Below are 25231 nucleotides of genomic sequence, written 5' to 3' on the forward strand. Positions count from 1 at the left end.
ATATAATATTGAAATTTTATTTTACATCCTTAAAAAATTATTGCTTAAAAAATTATTGGCCATTTTCAAGTGTGGTGCGTATATATTCCATGAATGGACTTTGCTCCATTTTGACATAATCTCTAGGTTAATTGAAGAGGTATCAACATTTAATTTTAGCTAGTTAGTTGGATGACAAGTCAATTTGGGTGCGTGGTGGAGGTGTAGAAATTGAATTAAGAGATACCTTCACACACTGTGCAAAAATATCAATGTGAATTTAAAATTTCTATATATCCTATTCTTTCAACAACAAAAAAAGAGAGAAACAGACATCTGATTTTGTATTATTATTATTTAGATAAAATATATATAATACGTGAATATAACTTCATCTATGCTCACATAAGTGTACACAATCAATGCATAATATATCAAAAATATATATGTATATGTTGAAAAATTATTTAAAAATGTGTTAAATATTTGTGTTGAAAATGTGAATGTTGAATGTTGAAAATTAGGTAAAATTAGGTGTTGAATATTGAAAATTAGTGTGTGATGATGTAGGTAATGATGTATTTTATTTTTGGATTATTTGTAAAAATTTTCTATAAATAGATCTCTCATTTGTGAAGAAAATCACAATTGAGTTGAGAGAAAAATATTATAAAGTGTGTAGTGTGATAATTTTGAGAGTTTGAGATTTTTACTTTTTTACCGTAAATTTTTACTTTTTCACAACACGTTATCAGCACGAAGCTCTAAAAGTCCTCCATATTTTTCCAAGCTCCGAACAGAAGAAAAAGGTAACAAAAGTAATAATATTTATTTTACTGTTATTTATTTATTGTTTATATATGTAATATATAATATAATGTTATTGTTAGAAATAATAAAAATAATTTTTTCAAAAACTTGTTATAAATCCTGGGAGGATGTTAAGACGACATCCCACACTCCCGGTAAGGGATACGACAAGTATAAAAGCCTATAAGGTTTTTTAAACAAAATAACTTATGACACCTAATTATAATAATGTGATATGATATACATAATTATTTAAATATGACTAATATTATATACACCATATTATTACCATAAAATTATACAAATACATACATTTATTTTCTTATACACCAACGGTAATAAACGGTAACAAAACGGCTAGTTTTTGCTCTATAAATACAATCTCACAAATACATTCAATCACTCCAACTTTCTCTTCTTCTCTAAAAATTATTCTTCATCAAATTTTCGAAGAAAAAAAGAAGATGGCTTTCACGAGGTTATTTTTAATTATTTTGGTTATCATACTCACCAGTCTTGTATTTATCGGAGAATATCCTCCTCGTGTGTTTTCTTTATTTTTACGAATACTTGTACTTGTTGTTTATCCATTACTTTGTATTGCAATATTCATTAACTAATAAAATGCATCGTAATTTTTAGTACCACCATGGCAAACTTGGCAAAGCTCGAATTCATCGCTCTTGATATTACTGGGAAAAACTATATGCCATGGACTCTTGATGTAGAAATGCATCTTGAGTCATTGGGTCTAAGCGAGACCATTAAAGAAAATGGTATATCTTCATCACAAGAAAAAGCAAAAGCTATAATATTTTTACGACGACACCTTGATGAAGGTTTAAAATGTGAATATCTCATCGAAAAAGATCCCATGGCTCTGTGGAAAGGATTAAAAGAGAGATTTGAACATATAAGGGAAGTTATACTTCCGACCGCCCGTGATGAATGGAATATGTTAAGATTCCAAGACTTTAAAAAAGTCAGTGATTACAATTCAGCGATGTATAGAATAATCTCGCAGTTAAAATTTTGTGGACATGAGGTTACAGAATCGGAAATGCTTGAAAAAACATTTTCCACGTTTCACGCATCAAATATAACACTACAGCAACAATATAGAGTGCGTGGATTTGCGAGATATTCTGAACTCATCGCCTGTCTTCTTGTGGCGGAAAAGAACAACGAGCTATTAATGAGAAATCATCAGTCCCGACCCACTGGATCAACAGCATTTCCAGAAGTAAATGCTGTAAGTAAAAATGAATTTAAACCTGGAAACCAAAATCAAATTCAAAGACAAGGTTTTGGTCGAGGTCGAGGTCGAGGTCGAGGTCGTGGACGTGGACGTGGACGAGGAAGTGGTCGTGGTCGTGGACGCGGCCGTGGTTTTGAAAATAATCGAGATAGTTATTTCTATAACTCATCTCAAAATAACGTCCCAAACCATCCACAGAAAAGGCATCAAGAAAACATGAGTGTTAATGAAAATCACTCGAAAAGATTTGAAAGTTCTTGTTTCAGATGCGGCACTCCAGGACATTGGTCTCGTATTTGTCGAGCCCCTGAGCATCTTTGCAAACTTTATAAAGAATCGATAAAGGGGAAAGAAAAGGAGACCAACTTCACTGAGCGAAGTGACCGTTTGAGTGATTCAACTCATTTTGATGCTGCTGATTTTATGAATGATTTCTCTGGAAATGATCAATATGTTGGTGGGATAGAAATGAACAATATTGATGCTGCAGATTTTCTCAATGATTTCTCTGAAAATGAACAATATAGTGGTAGAATATAAATGTACAATAATTTATTTTTCATGTATTTATATGATAATGTTTTATTGTACAATTATGATATGTGTTATATTTAAATATGTATTGTCATTAATTTTTTTTCATTGCATATTTTTTGAAGTTCAAATATGGAAAATGCTATGAGCAAAGCTGAAGTTTGCATACCCGATAGTGGTACAACGCACACTATCCTCCGAGATAAAAGATATTTCTTGGAACTAAAACCAACAAAAACAACGGTGAATACAATATCAGGTCCTGTAGACTTGATTAAAGGATGTGGTAAAGCACAATTTTTGTTACCTAATGGTACAAAATTTTTGATCAATGATGCTTTATATTCACCACAATCGAAAAGAAATTTGTTGAGTTTTAATGATATATATTCCCATGGGTATGATACTCAAACAATGAATGAAGGGAATGAGAAATATATGTGTCTTACCACATATAAATCAGGAAAGAAATATGTGATTGAAAAACTACCAATGCTCCCTACTGGATTGCATTATACACATATACGTCCCATTGAATCAAACATGGTAATTGATAATTCTTCAATATTAACCAATTGGCATGATCGATTAGGACATCCTGGTTCAACAATGATGCGAAGAATTATAGAAAATACACATGGTCATCCATTGAAAGACCAGAAGATCTTTCAGAATAATAAGTTTCAATGTAAAGCATGTTCTCTTGGAAAACTTATTATAAGACCATCACCAGCCAAAATCCAAACTGAATCACCAATGTTTCTTGAACGTATTCAGGGTGATATTTGTGGACCAATCCATCCACCATGTGGACCATTCAGATACTTTATGGTATTGATTGATGCCTCCAGCAGATGGTCACATGTATGTTTATTGTCAACTCGAAATGTTGCATTTGCAAGATTACTTGCTCAAATAATAAAATTGAGGAATCAATTTCCCGATTATACAATCAAGAAAATTAGACTTGATAATGCTGGTGAATTTACTTCCCAGACTTTCAATGATTATTGTATGTCTATGGGAATCATTGTTGAGCATCCTGTTGCTCATGTACATACTCAAAATGGATTGGCTGAATCATTGATTAAACGTCTGCAAATGATTGCTAGACCAATGATTATGAAAACAAAGCTCCCTATTTCTATATGGGGACATGCAATTTTACATGCTGCTTCATTAATTCGCATCAGACCAAGTGCATATCATAAATACTCCCCATTGCAGCTTGCATTTGGTAAAGAACCAGACATTTCTCATCTGAGAATTTTTGGATGTATGGTGTATGTGCCTATTGCACCACCTCAACGAAAGAAAATGGGACCTCAAAGAAAGATTGGAATTTATATTGGTTATGATAGTCCATCGATCATTCGATATCTTGAACCACAGACAGGCGACGTGTTCACAGCACGTTTTGCTGATTGTCATTTTAATGAGGAAATCTTCCCAATGTTAGGGGGAGAACAGAAACATACCGAAAAAGAAATTACATGGTATGTATCATCATTGTTACATCTGGATCCAAGAACAAAACAATGTGAAAAAGATGTACAGCAAATTGTGCACTTGCAAAGAATAGCAAATCAAATACCAGATGCATTTGCAGACACAAAAGGGGTAACTAAATCATATATACATGCTGCAAATGCCCCTGCTCGAATTGAAATTCCGAAGAAACAAATTGAAGATAGTCATGATGTCATTAAACGCCTGAAGCGTGGAAGGCCAGTTGGTTCCAAGGATAAAAATCCTCGAAAAAGAAAATTCATAGAGAAACACAATGATCACAAAATAGAGAATGATGTTCCTGAAGAAACACATAATGATCACAAAATAGAGAATGATGTTCCTGAAGAAACACATGATGATGAAAATGTTTTGTCAGAACCACAAACTGACGAGAATCATGAAATCTCTATCAATTATATTAATACTGGAAAAATATGGAACCGAAAAGATATAGAAGAAATTGATGATATATTTTCTTATAATGTGGCAATCGACATCATAAATGATAATGAAGATCATGAACCAAAATCTTTTGGTGAATGTAAAAATCGGCAGGATTGGATAAAATGGAAAGATGCCATCCAGGTTGAATTGGATTCGCTAAATAAACGTAATGTTTTTGGACCTATAGTCCTTACACCTGAAGGTGTAAAACCTGTTGGATACAAATGGGTTTTTATTCGAAAGCGAAATGAGAAAAATGAAATAGTAAGATATAAAGCTCGACTTGTTGCACAAGGTTTTTCTCAAAGGCCTGGAATTGATTATGAAGAAACGTATTCTCCTGTGATGGATGCAATTACGTTTCGGTATTTGATTAGCTTGGCAGTATCTGAAAATTTAGAAATGCGTCTTATGGATGTTGTTACAGCCTACTTATATGGATCACTTGATAGTAATATATATATGAAAATCCCTGAAGGATTTAAGATGCCTGAAGCACAAAGTTCAAAACCCAGAGAATGTTATTCTGTGAAATTACTAAGATCATTATATGGGTTGAAGCAATCCGGCAGAATGTGGTATAATAGGCTAAGTGATCACTTGATGAAAAAGGGATATGTAAATAATTCAATATGCCCTTGTGTTTTCATTAAGAAAACAACATCCGGATGCGTAATTATTGCTGTATATGTTGATGATTTAAACATCATTGGAACAAATAAGGAAATTCAAGAAGTTGTGTCATACTTGAAAGAAGAATTTGAAATGAAGGATCTTGGAAAAACCAAGTATTGTCTGGGTTTACAAATTGAACAAAAAGAATGTGGAATATTTGTTCACCAGACAAATTATACAGAAAAGATCCTTAAACGTTTTAATATGGACAAATCAAATCCTTTAAGTACTCCAATGGTTGTTAGATCATTAAACATAGAAAAGGATCCATTCCGTCCATGTGAAGATGATGAAGATATTCTTGGTCCAGAAGTACCATATCTAAGTGCTATCGGTGCCCTTATGTATCTTACAAATTGTACAAGGCCTGATATATCTTTTGCCGTAAATTTATTGGCAAGATTTAGCACATATCCAACAAAGAGACATTGGAACGGAATTAAACATATATTCCGTTATCTACGAGGAACGACAGACTTGGGACTTTTGTATTCAAAAGATGCTAATCCAAGTATAATTGGTTATGCCGATGCTGGATACTTATCTGATCCACACAAAGCACGTTCTCAAACTGGATATGTATTTACTCGTGGAGGCACTGCAATTTCTTGGCGTTCACAGAAACAAACACTTGTAACAACTTCATCAAATCATGCCGAGATTATTGCACTACATGAAGCAAGCCGTGAATGTGTGTGGTTAAAATCAATGACTCAACATATCCAAATCTCATGCGGATTATCATTCGACGAGAAGCCTGTGATACTATATGAAGATAATGCTGCATGTGTTGCTCAAATGAAAGAAGGATACATAAAAAGCGACAGAACTAAACATATTCCTCCTAAGTTCTTCGCATTCACCAAGGAGCTTGAGAAGAATAAATGTATTGATGTTCGTCACATTCAATCAAGTGAAAACTCATCAGATCTCTTCACAAAGGCACTTCCTACGACAATATTCAGAAAGCACATATATAATATTGGGATGCGCAATCTACGAAATTTGTGAAGAATTGTTCGTGTCAACATGAGGGGGAGTTTACGTGACTGCACTCTTTTTCCCTTACTATGGTTTTTATCCCAATGGGTTTTTCCTAGTAAGGTTTTTAACGAGGCAGTATAAAAACACGTAATGTATACAATCATTATGATCATCATCACAAGGGGGAGTGTTGAAAAATTATTTAAAAATGTGTTAAATATTTGTGTTGAAAATGTGAATGTTGAATGTTGAAAATTAGGTAAAATTAGGTGTTGAATATTGAAAATTAGTGTGTGATGATGTAGGTAATGATGTATTTTATTTTTGGATTATTTGTAAAAATTTTCTATAAATAGATCTCTCATTTGTGAAGAAAATCACAATTGAGTTGAGAGAAAAATATTATAAAGTGTGTAGTGTGATAATTTTGAGAGTTTGAGATTTTTACTTTTTTACCGTAAATTTTTACTTTTTCACAACAGTATATATTGTTTTTCTAAAAAATATAATTTTATTAAGTATAACTTGGCAGCCCCTACTGAAATGCGCTGTCAGCATCTAAATGTGTCATGCAGACACCATCAAGATTAATTCATTTGCACTCGCTCACTAAGGTATCTCACTGAAGCAAATTACAATAATATCCCACCATATTAATTAATTCTTTTGTAATTCCCAAACTGTCTTTTCACTCCAATCCCATTTCAATCCCTATATTTTTTCCTTATTATGCCAACTTAAATTTATTTATTTATATATTTTTATAAAAATAAATACACAATAATATGGGTTATAATGTTTTTTCTTGGTTTAGATTTAATTAAAGTAGATTTGTAGTTGAAATACGAGCAGTGTTTCTTCAACTTCCTAGCTACTTGTATAATGAGGAGTGAATGTATAATAATTATTAAGAAATTGAAAAAAAAAATAAGAATTTACTACATCTTTCACCTTTGTCCATATAATTTGACTTTTGGAAATGCCCCATTATTCTTTCCATTTTATTGCAGCATTGATATGACGTTTATTAAATAGTGGGCTCACTATTTTTGTGGTCCATATCTTTTCAAAATTAAATATGTTTCAAACTTTTTCACTCCTATATTTGAATATAAAATGTTGGTCGATGGAAAAAAAAAATTTACTCTCTCAATTCAAAAGTTACAATCTTTTATGTCTTCTTCGAGTAACTATTTTTTCCATATATAGTTTATATGGAAAAAGAAGAGATAAGAGCTGCTGAATTTAGAAATTATAATTAATAACATATATGCATGTTAATAAAATATATGCATGTTAATTATCAACTGAACAAAATTACTGTAATGATTAAGTAAATTTAGAAAATAATTAAATCAGAGGTGATTGATGTGACATTATTGGTAAATTATTGCTATCTCTTTAAAACTCTGCACATTTGACACCAATGACTATCATAATAGTCAAATCATATCTATAGGTAAATTAATTACTTTTGAATTAAAATTGGAATTTTTTTTATATATAAGTTAAAATTGGATTTCTCATCGTGACCAAGACAGTGGCTCATTAGTTTTTACTTGTACTCTTCATAAAAATGGCAAGGGTTTGACCCCTCCATCCACTCCCTAGATTAGGATATAAAAAAAAATGGATTTCCCATCAGGCTTTTCCCCACTGTTTTTAACTGAAAATCATTGTTCTTAAAAACGAGAATTTCCATGGTAATTGTGAGCACCAATCAAGTTTTAAATCTTTGGAACAAATAATAATAAAAAAAAAACTAATTTTAGGGGTTTTTTTTTTACGAGGAATAACACGGAAGCCCAAACAAAAGCCCACCAAATGTTTGAACTTTAAAAGCTAAGCCCATTTGGAACCCACATTACTTCACGCACTAACAAATTAAATTAAAGCTTTGCAACGAATCATCACAATCTCGAGACAGCCAGCAGCTTCTTTATCCCTGTATATTTATTTGTATTTGTCTGTTTTAAATGGGTATTTACCGAAATAACTTTAGTTATTGTTATTATTTCTTATTGTTATTAAAATAACTTTCTCGATTGTATTTGAATACATTATTTCTCAAGAGTTTCTCATTTCTTTATTTAAATAAACACAATTGGGAATAAAACAAAACTATTTAAATTCCTTGAGCCTACCAAGACAAACACTACCTTAAAAGGCACGAAATGACATGACATTTCTCTCCAAATTAGAATGGAAGATTATAAATATGTAGTAACAACAAATTTTTTGTTTTTTGTTTTGACGTGATTAATCCACACTTCACTTGATAATATCGATTAATCACAAGATTACAAACTAAGAGATGAGGTAATCTGATCTACCACACTAAAATGTTAACTCGCAAGCTACGATTTTTAACCAATGGAATTGTATTAATTTATAATTAATGTATCATCGTAGTGTTAATTAGATGGGTTAATTAAATATATCCTTTTGCTTGAAGGGATTGGTTACCATAATTTTCATGCAGTAGAGTGAGTAGTCTGCCTAACATTAAATTTGGTGACATGTTTCAATTTCCTTTTTCCCTTTTTTAATTAAGACAAAAAATTGTGTGAGACGGTCTCATGGGTCGTATTTTGTGAGATAGATCTCTTATTTGGGCTATCCATGAAAAAGTATTACTTTTTATGCTAAGAATATTACTTTTATTGTGAATATCGATAGGATTGACTCATTTCACAGATAAAGATTCGTGAGACCGTCTCACAAGAGACCTCCTATTTAATTAATTATTATTATGTTAAGAGTCATTAATTGAGATGGAGGACTGTCCACCACTTGTTTAATTTTTAAGTATATTTCTAAATAATAAAATGTACCACAGACTTCTTAGATAGTGTTAATAATTTATCATTGGACTAATTTGTTTGTATTTTAAGTCAAAAGTATAGTAATTCGGTAAATGGTAGATTTAATTTGTGCAATATTTAGGATGTGCACCAATTTTGGGGGTGTTAGAATCAAAAGTCAAAGACCAATTGTCATTAGTATGCCAAAAAAACGATTAATTCCAATTAATTATGGTCAAATATTTTTTTTATATTAAAAAATTTCAGCGTGGATAACTTTGTGAGACAAATCTTCTACGGGAAATTGGACTTAACTCCCCAGCCGCCGTTTTTTTTTGTGTTCAGTCCCTGGGTACTTTTTTAGTACCACATTTTCACATGAAGTGTACCACATTTCCACATGAAGTGTACCACAATTTGTATGACATAGTACCACAATTTTGTGGGTAGGGAGTGAACCCAAATAAATGTTTTGGTTGGGGATTTTTCACCAACTTCCCCAATCTTCTATTTGACGTTATTCATAAAAAAAATATTATTTTTTCTGTAAGAAATATTATTTTTTATTGTAAATATACGTAAAGTTGACTAATCTCACGAATAAAAATATATAAAATCGACTCACAAAAAACTTACTCATTTATGCTATAATGCGGGTTTGTCCCTGTCAAAATTAATTTGAAAAAGTACACATGAATTTTTTATATTCGTCAAAATAACTAATTGTGTTAATTAAAAAATTAAGTAGCCAAATCGCACGTGTACTGACTTTAATTCAACGTATAAACTAACTGAATAACATTTTTGTAATATCGTATTTCATTTACACTTTTGGGCACGGGAAAGGTTGAGATGCTAAACCCACTAGATTGCCTTTGAGCACCCAAGTCCAAAACATTAACTAAATTCTATTAAAACGTGCTTATCGGACAATTATCATATAAATTTCTCCGAAATCTAAATTATTACCTTAAAAATATTACTTTATCTTATCCTCGTGGGATTAAATTATGTGTTACGTTTGCGTATTAGTTGAAACCTATAAATCTAGCACATTCGCTGTCAAATCGATAATTTAAATATATCGATTATATTTCGCCCATATTTTCCAAATTATATAATATACGTAATAATTATTTTCTAATGCAATTTCAAACTACACTTTTCATAATATTTTTACATGACAAAAACTTGTGTGATACGGTCTCATGGGTTGTATTTTGTGAGACAGATCTCTTATTTGGGTCATCCATGAAAAAATATCACTTTTTATGCTAAGATTATTATTTTTTATTGTGAATATCGATAGGGTTGACCCATCTCACAGATAAAGATTCTTTAAACCGTCTCATAATAGACGTACACTCTTTACTTATATTAGAAAAAAACATAACATCATTAGATTAAAAAAATCATTATATATAAAAATAAGATAATATATGAAATAAGAACTATTTGCACAGACAGATTAGCCCGTGAGGCCGACTTAAATGTCCCGTGGATTCGGCACCGTCGATATAAGAGAGAGAGATACATCCACATACAGTCATAGCCAACCATTAGTCATAATCGACAGAGGCCAACTGCCTTCGTCGCCAGGTTAGGCCCCCAAAGTGAGACTGAATTGTAGTACCCTTTCCGCTTTTGGGCTCCGATTTGTGGTGTTTATATTCTTCACAGTTCTGATAGGTTTGTGCGTGAAATGTTAAGTGGGTGGCTATGTTTCTTGATTTTTACCTGAAATTCATGTGTTGATTCTGTAAAATTGCCTCGAAGCATGAGGAGGATAGATTAAAGGTCTTGTCTTTGTTGATTTTTAGTTTAGTGTAATCATTCTAACTTTGAAGCTATTAATCTTTGGTATTTCATTTTCTTCAAATTAATTTTGTCTCCCAATCAGGCAAAGCTTTGGGTTTTCCTTTCCCCCCCTTTTTGGGTGAAAGATCAGGATCAGTTTTTGTTGGGGTTAAAATGTAACATTTAAGTGTTTCTTTTTTAGATTTTACTGAAAATTTCTGTAATTGATGAAGAATTCGTGTTTTACCATGGCTAACTTGATCTTGATTTAGAAGTAATTCGATCTACTCCTGTGCCCCATGCGAGGAACTTCTTTTGTGGGAATCTTCCTTTATGCTTTATCATGTTCTTCTTTATTCTTTTCTGTTCAGATACGATGAAAGGTTTTTAGTACTAAGATTACTTATAGTTTTCGAGAATATAAATTCCTGATTTAACTGATTTGTATTTAAACCTCAAATTTAAGATAACACATAATTTTGCGCTTCAAATACAGAGAGAATTATATAGAAGAATTAGTGGATGTCGCTACTTTCTATAAATGTCATTTCGTAGCCTAGCTCGTGACTTAAGGGATAGTATTGGAAGCTTATCGAGACGGGGTTTTGAGGTGCGGATTGCTGGTCATCACCGTGGTAAGTCTCATGGTGCTGTTCACGAGTTACATGATCAGCCTGTAGTTATACAGAGCAGCAGTTGGGCTGGTCTTCCTCCAGAGTTACTTCGCGACGTGATTAAGAGGTTGGAGGAGAGCGAAGGTACCTGGCCTGGTCGGAGACATGTAGTCGCCTGTGCAGCTGTCTGCAGATCGTGGAGGCAGATGTGCCTGGAAATTGTTCAGAGTCCCGAACTTTGTGGAAAACTGACCTTTCCCGTGTCTCTCAAACAAGTAAATTCCACCCCCCCTCCCCCTTGTTTCTCGAGTGGCTGATAAGCTAGATTTTTATATTCTGAAACCATCTTGTTTTTTCCCTTGTGCAGCCTGGCCCGCGAGATGGAACTGTCCAATGTTTTATTAAGAGAGACAAGTTGAATTTGAATTACCATCTGTTCCTTTGTCTAAGCCCTGGCAAGTTTTTCTCATTGATTTTCGCTTTCCGTGTTCGTTCTGTTGAGTTCTTGGACTCAGTTTGTTGTTCGCCTTATCTTCTGTCAAGATGAAAAAGTTATTTTATTTTTCTATTAATTTTGGAATGATTTTTCTGCTGTTACACAAGGTTGTGTTTAGGTTGAACCTTTTTTTCCCATTTAAGTAGTGAATCAAGAATAATTGAAATTATTTCTTCATTTTAAAGTACCTTGTTTTGGTTCAAGAAACAACTTATTTAAGTTGAAATATTTAACTTGGTAAAGGATTCTAAAGTTGGTGACAACTCAAGTTCAAGTATATGATTCACATGAATCATGGGTTGCTGTAATTATTGAGAGTAGGTTGTTGGGACTGCCATTATTCTTGCGGACAAGCAATTGAAACATAGTGTTTGAGTGGTTGTAAGATTGAAAACATTTGTTACCCTGCTGCCAATTGCCATCGACTCTAGGTTTTGGTGATACGATAAAATTAAAACTTTTCCAAGCAATTAGAGTGGATTTGAAGTGAAGACTTAAAATCAATTCCCCAAACCTTTCTTTAAAATGCAACCAAAGATACTATATGATTGAAGAATATTATATAAATATGAGGCGATACGGAAACGGAAGTTAAAATCGATTAGCTGAATGCTCTTGATTATTGAGGGTAGGTTGTTGGGGCTGCCATCGTTCTTGAGGAAAAACAATTGAAATATAGTGTTTGAGTGGTTGTAATATTGAAAATATTGAGTCGCTCTGCTGCCAATTGACATTGACTATAGGTTTTGGTGAAATGGTAAAATTAAAACTTTTCCTAGCAATTAGAGTGGTTTTGAATTAAAGATTTAAAATCAATTCCCAAAGCTCTCTTTATAACGCAGCCGAAGATAATAAATGATGGAAGAATATTATATAAATATGAGGAGATAATATATGATGGAAGAATATTATATAAATATGAGGCGATACGGAGGTTCAAATGGATTAGCTGAAATGCTCTTGCTTAATGCTTCATCTTATTTGAATTTCTTTTCTGGACTCAATAATAAATTAGTATGCTATTTCTTTTTTCAGCTTTACTCGTAGAGAATGGTAAATTTCTTCTTTCTGCAAAACGGAATCGCAAAACAACTTGTACAGAGTATGTAATCTCAATGGATGCGGATAAAATATCAAGGTCAAGTCGCAGTTACATTGGAAAACTTAGGTGAGCATATTTCCTATCAGTCACATTATCTTGCTCTACTTCCGCATGTCTGATTTTAGACTTGTGTATTCAATTGGTCGAAAAATTTAGGTTTTGGAGAACCGGATTTAGATAGAATAACCGCTCCTTGAGTTATATATAGTTTTTGCATGTTTATTTGTAATTGAAATGAAATCATCAAATGCGCTGAAGCATGGAAATGAATGAAGACGAATCTTCATTCTGCTTGGCTTGCACTTCATGGTAGACCTTTATTTGTTCAATATACCAAAGCGCACTGCTGCCATTTCTTTCTTTGTTAGGTGGTGGGGATCCTATTAGTTGTTGAACTGACTTGTTTGTGCTCCTTCTGAATTCAGGTCAAATTTTCTTGGTACCAAGTTCATGATATACGATACACAGCCACCATACAACAGCTCTGATATTCTCGCTCCTGGCAATACCTTCCGTAGGTTCCACTCTAAGAAAGTTTCTCCAAAAGTCCCGAGTGGAAGTCACTATATTGCTCAAATCACATACGAACTTAATGTTCTAGGCACGCGGGGCCCACGTAAAATGCAATGTATCATGCACTCTATCCCTCTTTCCGCATTGGAGCCTGGTGCCACTGTCCCTGGTCAACCCGAACTCCTCCCCCGGTCTCTAGATGATTCATTCAGGAGTATTTCCTTTTCCAAATCAATGGGTAGCTCCACAGAATTTGGTAGTGCTAGGTTTTCAGACATGGTCATCAGTTCACACGAGGACGAGGATGCCACAAAAGAAAGACCTTTGGTTCTGAAGAACAAACCACCGAGATGGCATGAACAGTTGCAGTGTTGGTGCCTCAATTTCCGAGGGCGAGTGACTGTTGCTTCTGTCAAGAATTTCCAGCTTATCGCTGCCTCGCAACCTGCTGCTGGTGCACCTACACCATCTCAGACAACCCAATTTGATCATGATAAGGTCATTTTGCAATTTGGTAAGGTTGGTAAAGATATGTTCACCATGGATTATCGGTACCCTTTATCTGCGTTTCAGGCCTTCGCCATCTGTTTAAGCAGCTTCGATACCAAGCTGGCATGTGAATAAAAGTAGCAGAATGTTATTTTTCTTGAACCCAAACGCTAGCGATTTATGTTTGCATACGAATCTTCAGTTTTTGAATTGTTGAATTTTTATATGCACCTCGTGTAAGATTATGCTGTTGTATTTGCATGTACTAAAAATATATCAATTAGGCATTTCTTTTTATCACTTGTGGGGTGCATGCATGTATAAGCCGACTCCCATTTTGCTGCAAATTCCAGCATGAGAGCGAGCTGTCCGAGTTATGGGAAAATAATTCGATAATTTAAGTGTATATTTTTTTCCTGAAACCACGAGTTTTGCTAATTCCTCAAGTTCAAGTCAGTCGACTACCTTATCCCTCTTGTCTCGCTTTGCCTCCCTCATCTCTGAATTCATGTAATTACTGTGAGGTCGGAGGCTTTACGCGAGCAGGGATTAGCGGTCCTGTACCTCGCCTCAGCATATCACCTCATACCAGGAAATCTGGCCATTTAATAAAAAACTTGTTGGATTGATCAGAGAATGTAGTAAAAAATGTTATCCAAGAATTGTGTTGCAATATTTCGGTTGATCTCGCTGTAACAGAAAAAAATGTCAAACCAAATAGGTTGGTTAATTTCATCTAATAATCCTGTTGGCCTCTACGCCATAAGGACCACTTACAATGCCGTTGTGTTTGTGGTGTGGTTCTATTGCATTGTCCATGTCCGTAGATGATTGACGATTCAATCTTGAGGTGAGACTCTCTCATACCCCAAGACCAAAACATGTTTTCTTATCTTCTCTTATAATATAAATGGAAGAGATTTCTTTTGCAAACAATTTTTTGGTGATACTTCTTATTGAAATGAGGGGGGAAACAATTTTTTTGCTTTGTTTTATTAGGTTAAAACGACAAGTTGCACTTTCGATAACCAACCTCAATTTCGTGGTAATTTCGTGTTTGGAAGTTAGAAAAAATAACATGGACCACCCAGGAGGGGAAAACCTGGCAGCATGGTTGGCCGGCAGGACAAAGAATACACTAGGTTCTGGCTTTTCTTGTATCATGTCCATATATTTAACTCTTGGCATCTTTGTATATTTTAACTTTTAGTGAGTTTCTAATTAACTCTGTGTTTCCATGCACAAATGTGTGTGAAATTAGTCAAATCTTTTTGTTATTGAAGTTTCTTTTGTATCTACTTATGATAAAACTTTTGAACATGAATTTCATCCCAAAGAAATTAAATGCAACGGAGTCAATCGATCGAGTTTCCTATTCCTCTCGACTTCAAACGTGTTTGGAAAGAAATATTCTTGTCAAAAATACAATTAGCTGTTTCGATCTTCGCCAGTGTTGGACATTTACTGAATCGGATATATATGTACTTTAAACTCGGAGATGTCACCAACTTCGTCTCTCCAGGAATTAGTACGTATTTCCTACCCCGGCTGGTTTAAACAATCTATACAAAATTCTCAAAATCCTGAAATATTTTGCTGTTTACAATAATGGGAAAGGAGAGGAAAATAATGTTTTAAAAAAAATACAACTTAAAAGAGAAAAAAAACGACATTTACCATATGAACATACATAAGCCCCATGCCATCAGTTAAGAAGCAGCTTTCAACACCACAAAAAATTCAATCCGAAAAGTCGTCGTTTCGAGGAAGACCGTTGCGAACAAGACGAAGAAGAAGAGGAAGAAGCCTCCATGTTGATTGACAGATACTGAGAAGTGAGCACTGCTAGGCATTTCAACTCACTCAAATGCCGAGCTACATCATATAAAAAATATATATGCTTAATAAATAATAACAACAATAATAATAAATCTTGTAATTTGGCCACACCATGCTCAAGAAGACAAAAATTAAAAATGGCCTGAAAGTTAAAGTTCGAAAATGATGGGGAAATGAAGACTTGACATATATGTGTTGAAGAATTATCAAATTTTTGTGTGCTAAATCTAACAAACTAAGGTTGTCATTATGACCTCAGATCGCAACTTTTCAACGTGCCATAGAGTTAATTGGTCGATTTCGATAAAAAGTAAATTAAAGCGGTGTTGATTGTGGTTATCTGACAATTAAACTCATGATTAATTTACCAAGTGGGGACCTAATTAATCCAAGTGTGCTTCACTGCCTTTTTTCTTTATTAATTAATTAATTATAGTGAAAATTATGGAACTGAGTCTTAATTAGTTGTATGCTTAGCATATAAAAATGCCCAAACATAGGTAGAGGGCCCCATGAAGGGTCAAAATCATATATATTTAATGAAGCATTATTATCTGAACCTTTTATGTTGATGATAAGATGGACATAAAATATCCATGGTGGAGCACGAGGTTTAAGATAAGGAGCCCAAATGGGTTGAAGTTGGACTCGTACAGTCGTACTTTGTGTAGCAAATTCAGTCATCCATATTCTTTGAAAAGAATTGGATAAGTGCTAATTCGTAAGTGCTAATTCGTTCATCCATTGGTTTATTATTTTTGGTTTTCTATCATTCTGATATATGAATTTTGGCGTACCCTCTGTAGTACGAACTCCAGTATCTCAATCATTCTGATTTTCAATTGATGGTACGTTTTTTTTTTTTTTTTAACGAGATTCCTAAATGCTAGAAAGTAGAAAGGTCATATCATCAAGATTTTATGGAAATTTTCGATGGTCAAATCTTGAATTATATCTAAATTTTTTTTGTTTGAAATATATAATTCAAAAATTCATTTTATTCATATCTTATTACATTCAATAATATTAAACATGTTTTAAAAGTAAAACAAAAATCAAAATCATAATTCCATTCAGCCATATCAAATTTGATATAAAAGTAACACAATAATCGTTATTAAATGAAATGATATAATTAATGTGAATATTTAAATTTAGTTTATATTTTTTTATGTGAAATCAAATTCAAATTTGAATTTTAAAATAAATTAAAAATATTTTATATTAAATTATATATTTATTTATTTTATTTGTTTTTAAATATTTAATGAGTCAGGTGAATGTATTAATATTAATAAATATTTTATTTTATTTTATTTTTTCGAAAAAAATTTCAAAGTAATACATATCGTAGAGAATCTTCTGCGTATCGGTTAGAGATTGGACTGGTCCAAAGAAATCTCCGGTCAGTGTCCTGCTTTAGGGTTCTAGAAGAGAAATAAAATTCAAAAAAGTCCCTGTTGTTCCTTCCCGGAACAGCTCCAACGAGAGATTGAAGAATAACTCATGTATCACAAAGAAACCTTTAGATTTTTCACATCTAAGATTTAAAGACTCAAGATTTACTTTAATATCAAGCAATTTTCCCCAGAAATATTTAATCTTTGGTGGTTACGAAACAATTCACTAGCCATGGTAATCTTCTATTTCCATATTCCTTACCTCTTCTCTGAATCTTGGGAGCGCTTAGTTTCTTTCGTAATGCAATCTTTTTCTTTTTTTTTTGGGTGGGAAACTTTGGGAGTACAAGTCGATGTATTTCGAAGCAAAAACTTTTACTTTTCTATGATTTGGACTTTTCTGAAATTCATTAATGCAAGTGCATGTTTTAGAGAGAAATAACCGACAAATTTTCAGCAATTGCAAATCTATGATGTTTGAAAAGTCGATTTTAAATTCTTTACTTATTTTTAATAGAAATGGAATTTGGTGTTTAGGATTGCGAAACTTTTTTCCTAGCCCCTTTCTCCTCGGGTCTATATGTCTGAATTTGTGCAATTCAGGGCCAACCAGTGTATCTTATGGTTGAATTTGTTTGTATATCAGAATTCACTTGTAAAGAATTTAAAGTAGCAGGACAAAAAGATGCAAAGGATTGTAATTTGTGCACTTTTCAAGCTTGAAATCGACCTTGCATCAAAATGATGTATTTTTTTTTTTGTTTCATAGAATGCTCATTTTGAGGTCGCTATTAGTGAACATTGTATTCTCGTAGGCTTGAAAATGTTATGATGGCTAAAATTTGTACTCCGTAAGACTGTAATTAGTAGTGCTATGTATGCAACGTGATCAGCAGAACAAAGTGTCCAGTAGAGAAATCGGCATTGCAAGAACTGGGATTGATATTTTTCTTGGATTAATTTGTTGTAGGTAATGTCTGATAAGCTTGCACTGGATGGGTGCTGCTGGGATAAAAAGTTGAATAATGAGAAAATTATAATGAAAAGCATAAGATTTCAGGGCCTTGAATCATCTAAAAATTAACGATTCAATTTGTTATTAGCGATGTCATTTGGCTCAGCTGCTTGTATGAAACGAACTCAAATTGGTGTATGAATGAGATGTTAAATGGAAAGGAGATGCATGAAAGTTAAATATTGCATCACTTTTTTTTTAAAAAAAAAGGTTTACTCAGCTCCGCAGTTTAATTTTTTGACGGTAGGATAGGGTGTTGGATTCATGAATTTATGGATTCTGAATTCTCTGAGCATCGACCAGATGTCTTGCTTTCCTCCGTTCGTTGCATTATGTGAATGTGCTTTCATAGTAACAGCTGCTTGTATCAATTCTGCAGGAGACAATATGTTTGCAGTGTGGCAATAAAGGATATGACAATGCTTTTGTATTTTGTGTCAAATGTGTGGCTTTTGCTGTCCATCGGTAAGCTGTGATTGCTGATCTCATTTGTTCTTTTATGTATTTGAATCCCTGCAAAATCCTGCTTTTGTCTCCTGGAATTGGAACTCAATATGTTACTTAATTCTCTGTCCTGATTTTAGTGATTTAATTTCTCATCAACTAGCATCTTTACAAACTGCAAGGTAGAAGTAAATAAACACAGTGGATGTAAGATAAAGTGGCTTTAAATTCAATTGAGGATTTATTAATGATTTATGGCCCAATTAACTGATATTCTCTTTCTGTTCTTGTTCTTTCACTGAGGTCTATTCGTTTATGGGATCCTCACTTTTACACCCAATGGACAAATTCATCAAAATCTTTTGGTACTACGTCCAAACAATATGATTGCTGTCTGTATGTGTTTCATCATCCGTTTTTTTTTCCAGATATTGTTTGGATGTAGTACCAGAAGATTTTGATGAATTTGTTCATTGGGTTTGTGATGACTGCGAAGCAGAACGACAGAACCGAAAGGTTTCTTCTCGAAAAAATTCCGAAAAAAATGGTAATGTAACAATTGAGACCAAGGAACATGTCTATGAGGATTTCCCTCGGCATTTATACGATCCTTGTACAAAGTTCGACTTGATTGAATGTCCCAAAGCATCCAATGAGAGTTCTTTTGAGGAATTCAGAGGGTTGAACAATGAGGAAAATGAAAAAACCAAGCAGAACCCCCAACAGCTTGAGCAAGTAGAAGATGGGCATAACAAGACGCAGCCAGATAAGTTATCAGATTTTATTCCCCTGAAAGCGAACATGAAGAGAAAGAGAAGTAAGATTAATAAATCTAGTATGAAGAAAAACTACAGTAACTCCTCCAAGAAACCTTTTGTGGAACGCGAAAACAATCACAAGCCTTTTAAATTTGCTAGTGATGATCCAATAGCTTGTGAAGTGAAGGAAAAGAAAATTTCTGAGCTTGGGATGATGGAGAATCCTGTGTTATCATGTAATATATATTCCAAAAGTTCAAAGAAGAAGAAGAAAACTCTTCTGTCTCCAGAAACTAATTTGGAGGAGCAAAATCAGGAAAACAATGGAGTCGAATATGTAAATCATTGTGTTGGCATGAAGATGGAGGGTGGGATCATCTGCACAAGCATTGGCCACAAGGAGAATGGAGGATTAGAAGTTGGAAAAGAGTTTCCTAAAGATACAAATATGCTTGAATGTTCTACATGTGCTGAACCAATAATCACGCCAATTTGGAGGTGAGAAAATAATTATTACGGATACGAAGTTAGTCAACCTATGTATTATGTGTTTTTTTTAGAACACCTATATATTATGTGTTCTACTCTCTATCTAACTACCATTCTCTATTTCCTAATCCACAGTGGAACTTTTAACATGTCTGGGAAAAGACACGACATTCTAGATGGACTCAAAGGTCACGTTTCTAGCAAAGCATGCCAGAAAGTGTACGAGGAAATAAGCTTGTTTCAACAGGATCTTCACCTGAAAATGCTTCCACACTCTAATGTATGGCCAAAACGTTTTGAGTTATCAGATCCCAATGAAGAAGATATCGCTGTCTTTTTCTTTCCATCCAAGATAAGGTGATTTTTAGGGCCGTAGTCTATGCTCTTGATCTTTCTTCTCCAATTTATGTACTTTTCGGCCAATTTAATTTTACTAATTTCCTATGACAGTGAACCTGCTTATGATCAATTGATTGATGAAATGAGGGATAAAGAACTCGCTTTAAAAGGTGTTGTTCAGAATGCGGAGATCTTGATCTTTACTTCCATGGTTTTGCCACTATTGTACTGGAGTAAGTTTGATTCCAATACTTTTCGAGATCTGTTGATCAAACCACATAATTTCTCATACCCATTTTATACAATACGGAAACCTCTAAAACGAATTGGGTTTTCAGGATTTGACGAGAAGTATTATCTATGGGGCGTATTTAGGGCGAAGCAACCCCCATCCATTGAATCCCAATTCACATACTGTGAAACTAGGGAATGACCTTTTGTTACGGACCAAAATCGTGTTACATGCTTGAATATATTGGGTATACACCGAAACAAGCCCAAGAATTACAAGCCCATGGTTACTACTCGAGAAGAAAAAATAACCGAATGCCCTAACCAACTTCCCCTATTTACATTTTTATTCCCTCCCTTTTCTAGATTCTTCCAGGGGCTTGTGATTCTTGGGATTTTTTTGGTCTGTGCTCGATATATTAAATCATGTAACACGATTTGGATCCATAACACCTGCACGATGATCTCTAAACGATACGGATCTGAAGATGAAGAGTTGTGATGCTCAGCAACTGTGGCAGTTGTGGCTCAGGCACTTATTGAGTTATTGTAAGAATTTGTTCGTTTAGTTGGCGCTCCACCTGGTCCCTAAGTCCTAACATCTTATATTATGTTGGTGGTCACTGGTAAATTGCCCTTTTCTTTTCTTGAAACAGTGTACATTATGTAGTTGATGCTAATTGGAAAGAGCAAAAGGTTTTATCTTGACTTGTGTTATATCAGATGATATTGGAACCAGATAAAGAAATCATAACTGTGGGGAACAGCTTGTGAAAAAAAAATATTTTTAAATGATTGAAATGCACGGTTTAGGGAAAAAAAAAGGTTTGAATATATGCATGCATTATTTAAGTATTTGGAAGCTGACAAATGACAACTACTCTTGTGTGTGGTGGCTTCCTAATACATTTCTAGTCTTTGGGCTGCTGTTCATCATATTATTTTATTAAACATTTTAAAATATATTTTAAAAAAATTAAAATGCTTTATTAACATTTTTAATTTCAATACTTATAGTAAGTTTTCAGCTTCTAATATTAATCTTTAGTGTATTTCGTTGATAATTTAAGTATGTTTATTTAATTTCAATTAACACCCAAAGATTATAGTTATAAAATGGATTAAAAATGTTTCAAGACTTCGCCTTTTATTTTCGTGGAGGAGTACGTTCTTTCATTACTGCTCCACATTTCCATCCATATGGCTAAAACAAAGTAAACAATTAACAATTAGTCAATTCAAATATAATTTCGTCAAGTTGCAAGATGTCAAATTATTTGGAGTAAAAAATATTTAACTCACGTTTGCATTTCAAAGTCATGAATCTGAAATTACTTTATCCTTTAGATTTTAAATTTGTATTTGAATTAATAAAAACAATTTTAAATTTTATAAAATGAAATAATTTGTTATTCATCGGCCGAATTAAATCTCTCTCTCAAAATTTAATAATTCCATCCGTACACACAATCTAAAACTAATTTAAGCTGAAGATATGAGAGAATAAAAATCAATGACCTTTACATATGATTAACGTTTATTCAACTTTAAACAGTATGGTATAATAAGCGCAATAATGTTTTAAAAATCAATTTCAAAAGTCAAAAACGCTTAACAAAAGGCACCATGAATTTTTTATCGGGTATAATTTATTTTAAATATATATAATTTATCTTAATCCAAGCAAAAAAGATTTTAAAATATAAAAGGTCGTGGAGATTTAGTAAATAGGATTGGAATGAGCGATGCACATGTAAACGCCTGTAAAATCTCTTAGTTTATCACACTTCATGTGTTCTCACATCAGCAGGGACGGAGCTAGGTTTTTCCTGGAGGCGGGGTGAACTTTTTTTTCCCATAATATCTAATCATTAAATTTTTTAAAATATGCATATAATATTTTCATATATATATATATATATATATATATATATATTCACAAAATAATAGTAATAATAATTGATGTTGCTGAAATCCGGGATGATAGCTAGGAGATCAGATCTTCACTTGGGGAGTTCGGATCGGACTTTCGAAATCTGGAAGCACAAACAAGAAATGTTAGATGAGTGCCGGAAAGTTGTTCCGGCGTAACCCCTCCGACGCTCAAGTCAGAGAATAGAAAACAGAGAGAATACTATGTATAGAGTGAGTGAGTATATGAATCCATAAACAATGAATGAAACCTTATATTTATAGGAGAAGAATAAAGTTCTGATTTGATAGGTTTAGATTCTCATAATCTTGAACGAGATTTGATTAAATTTTTGCGGGCTTTACCTTTTTAGGTTTTATTTCTGTGAGCTACCTGTTAATGTCTGGGCTGCCCGTTAATGTCTGGGTAGGAGCTTTCTTAGGCAGGAGCCCGTCTATAGTCTGGACCCTATGGATCTCGGCTTAGGAGCTCGGCCGAGACATTCCCAATCGACAAGTCACCATAATTTGGGAGGTCAACTCGGTTCGTGATGAGAGGTCGGCTAGGGAGTTTGGCCACCTCTTTCTGACTGGCGAGATTACGGGCGCTTGGGAGATCGGCCTGAATGACCTCCCGGAGGACCTTTCACCAGTTCGTATGAATGAGGTGACATCTCGATGGGCTTAGTCATGAATATGAATTTCCGGGACTTTCTGAGTACTGGGCTCAAATCCACCTGGACTATCGAGAGTGGGATAGACCCATCTCGGGTCCGGGGGTATCAATAATATTTATTATATTCGACATATCTTAAAAATATATTTTGGAGAAATATTAAATTTGTCCTTGATGAAAATTTTTATATTATAAACTATTTATCAAAAGAATCAACACTCTTTTCAACACGTTATTTCTTGTAATAAGAATAAAATTTTCATTGTTACTCATAATTAGATAAGAATCTTTTGTAACTTAAACACAATAGAAAGTTTTTTAAAATGATAAGAGTTTACCGGGTAAATATTTTATATTTTAATAAAATTTAAAATTAACAAAAATAATATATTTTCATTCATAAAAAAGTATATCTAACTTATTCATCCTCAATAATTTAAATACAACCACCCCCACCCTTACCAACTACCCAGAGGAAAAGTGGAGGAGCTCCCTTATTGCACATCATGAGAATGAAACAAAATGCCAATTTATCCTGATTATTCAATATAAATGTAGAGCTCGATAAATATGATTTAATTTCCATGTCCCAACTTGAACTTAAAAATTCAAATCTAAAAACAGAAAAAAAAAACTAATATATACAGTGTGACGCTCAGCTACTTATATAATATATCTACTTACGAGTTAAAGAGTGCCTAAAGATTCCAAAACAAGTGTAATAATCCAAAATAGAAGTAAATATGTTTTACAACATCCACTATTTCTAATAATTGAAATATTGTCAAGGTATACAAATGAGCCGAAAACAAAGAAGAAAATTCCAATTTTTTTGTGATGCAAAAGTTCTAAAGCGGGAGGCTACGTGACAAAAATGATACCATAAGCTATGATGACTGTACGAAGACAAAAATACAGATATTTCAGCCATATTTATTACATTCAATCAAATGCCCCACATATTATAACTATATTAAATAAAGAATTAAATACTCCCGACTACCCACTTGCTTGAAAATGTCGATCCATGGAATATTTCCATTTCTATCCTTTCCTTGTTCAATGTTCTCAAACGTTGAAGGTAGCTGGCATGGAGCTAATACTAGCAAGACTTACAAATTTACGGAAATAGTATATGGAATTTAAAGTTTTCGGGGCAAATTTACCTCGCCACCCGGTAGTACTAAGTTATTTTCTTGAATTGTATATATATATATATATATTATATGGAGTTAAAGGTCAAACAAAGTATTGAAAAGATGTAAACTATTTGGAGAAGGCATGTTGATCTGAGGTGAAAATAAAGTTGAAGGGCTTGGGAGGAGGAAACTATTATCTAAATAACTTCTGTTACTGTGTAGAGCAGGACTGAAATCAGGAAAAAAGTTTAGGGGATTTGAATCAGATGGAGGGGAGAAGAAATTTGGTGGGATTGGAGGAAGAGCATTTGGATTGGGGGATAAGATACCTGGAAATTGTCCAGTCCTCTGGATACCTGATCCTATCTCTATCCCTTGGATCGATCCTACATCATAATCAACAACCTGCAGTACTGCTTTTCTTCCATCTGGTGACCTGGTCTTCTCGATGGAAGCCAAACGCGCCGCCGGGGAAATTGCCCCGGGGTTATCTTGAAACTGGAAAGACGAGGAGGAGTAAGGCACTGAGGGGGAACTAATTGTCACGGATGAGGAGTTTGGACCGGTCAAACGCTGTACCAGGGACATGAACTCATTAGGGTTTGCATGGATTATCTTGGGGGATACTGTGTATATAATGACAGGCGGGCGAGGCTGCGCGTGTGGGTAGTGATGCTGAGCCACCGCCGCCGCCGCTGCCGCTGCCGCTGGAGGCGGCGCTACTGGTGGTTTCCTGATCTTGTGGGAGTCTTTGCGTACTTTGAGTGGCGTTGGTCGGGGCCCTTGGATCTCACGTCTGGGAGAACGGACAAATGGGATATCCGGCATGTCCATGGTGGCTGAATTCAATGAATCGGAGATGGTGGTGGTGAGGATAATAATGAAGTATATAATTTGATATGCGTATATATACATAGGCAAGGGTGGTACTTGGTCAATGGAGTGTAATAATTGTAAAACATAATTAAATAACATTACT

General features: G+C 33.8%; 3 protein-coding genes across 9 annotated transcripts; 2 read left to right on the forward strand and 1 right to left on the reverse strand.

Annotated features, from left to right (window-relative positions):
• Positions 1 to 10450: 10450 nt before the first annotated feature.
• Positions 10451 to 14330, forward strand: LOC140989740 (tubby-like F-box protein 8). 7 transcript variants are annotated; one of them, XM_073459115.1, is made up of 6 exons: positions 10473 to 10599; positions 10681 to 10802; positions 11317 to 11686; positions 11779 to 11866; positions 12943 to 13075; positions 13435 to 14330. In XM_073459115.1, the coding sequence occupies exons 3-6, from the start codon at positions 11339 to 11341 to the stop codon at positions 14144 to 14146; spliced, it is 1281 nt and encodes a 426-aa protein (XP_073315216.1). In that variant the 5' UTR covers positions 10473 to 10599; positions 10681 to 10802; positions 11317 to 11338; the 3' UTR covers positions 14147 to 14330. The 7 variants fall into 7 exon arrangements, with proteins under 7 accessions (XP_073315213.1, XP_073315216.1, XP_073315211.1 ...); XM_073459112.1 differs by lacking the exon at positions 10681 to 10802 and having other exon boundaries at positions 10451 to 10599; positions 11294 to 11686; XM_073459110.1 differs by having other exon boundaries at positions 10474 to 10599; positions 10681 to 11686.
• A 2903-nt stretch (positions 14331 to 17233) lies between these two features.
• LOC140990686 (PHD finger-containing protein 1-like) lies at positions 17234 to 21226 on the forward strand. The gene is made up of 6 exons (XM_073460518.1): positions 17234 to 17485; positions 18645 to 18730; positions 19138 to 19965; positions 20092 to 20313; positions 20407 to 20528; positions 20634 to 21226. The coding sequence occupies exons 1-6, from the start codon at positions 17483 to 17485 to the stop codon at positions 20726 to 20728; spliced, it is 1356 nt and encodes a 451-aa protein (XP_073316619.1). The 5' UTR covers positions 17234 to 17482; the 3' UTR covers positions 20729 to 21226.
• A 2596-nt stretch (positions 21227 to 23822) lies between these two features.
• Positions 23823 to 25203, reverse strand: LOC140990117 (protein MKS1). The gene has a single exon (XM_073459700.1). It carries the CDS (start codon positions 25165 to 25167, stop codon positions 24346 to 24348), a length of 822 nt encoding a protein of 273 aa, XP_073315801.1. The 5' UTR covers positions 25168 to 25203; the 3' UTR covers positions 23823 to 24345.
• Between the last annotated feature and the right edge of the window lie 28 nt (positions 25204 to 25231).

Source organism: Primulina huaijiensis, chromosome 12 (assembly GCF_012295235.1).
Source record: "Primulina huaijiensis isolate GDHJ02 chromosome 12, ASM1229523v2, whole genome shotgun sequence".
In the NCBI taxonomy this organism is placed as follows: domain Eukaryota; kingdom Viridiplantae; phylum Streptophyta; class Magnoliopsida; order Lamiales; family Gesneriaceae; genus Primulina; species Primulina huaijiensis.

Coding starts and splice junctions, on each gene's coding strand:
- LOC140990117 (XM_073459700.1), bottom strand. CDS start 25,167: ATGTATATATACGCATATCAAATTATATACTTCATTATTATCCTCACC.
- LOC140989740 (XM_073459112.1), top strand. CDS start 11,339: ATGTCATTTCGTAGCCTAGCTCGTGACTTAAGGGATAGTATTGGAAGC. Junction 11,867..12,942: donor GTTCCTTTGTCTAAGCCCTG/GCAAGTTTTTCT, acceptor TTCTTTTTTCAG/CTTTACTCGTAGAGAATGGT. Junction 13,076..13,434: donor AGTTACATTGGAAAACTTAG/GTGAGCATATTT, acceptor TTCTGAATTCAG/GTCAAATTTTCTTGGTACCA.
- LOC140990686 (XM_073460518.1), top strand. Junction 20,314..20,406: donor TTCTTTCCATCCAAGATAAG/GTGATTTTTAGG, acceptor TTCCTATGACAG/TGAACCTGCTTATGATCAAT. Junction 20,529..20,633: donor TTTGCCACTATTGTACTGGA/GTAAGTTTGATT, acceptor TTGGGTTTTCAG/GATTTGACGAGAAGTATTAT.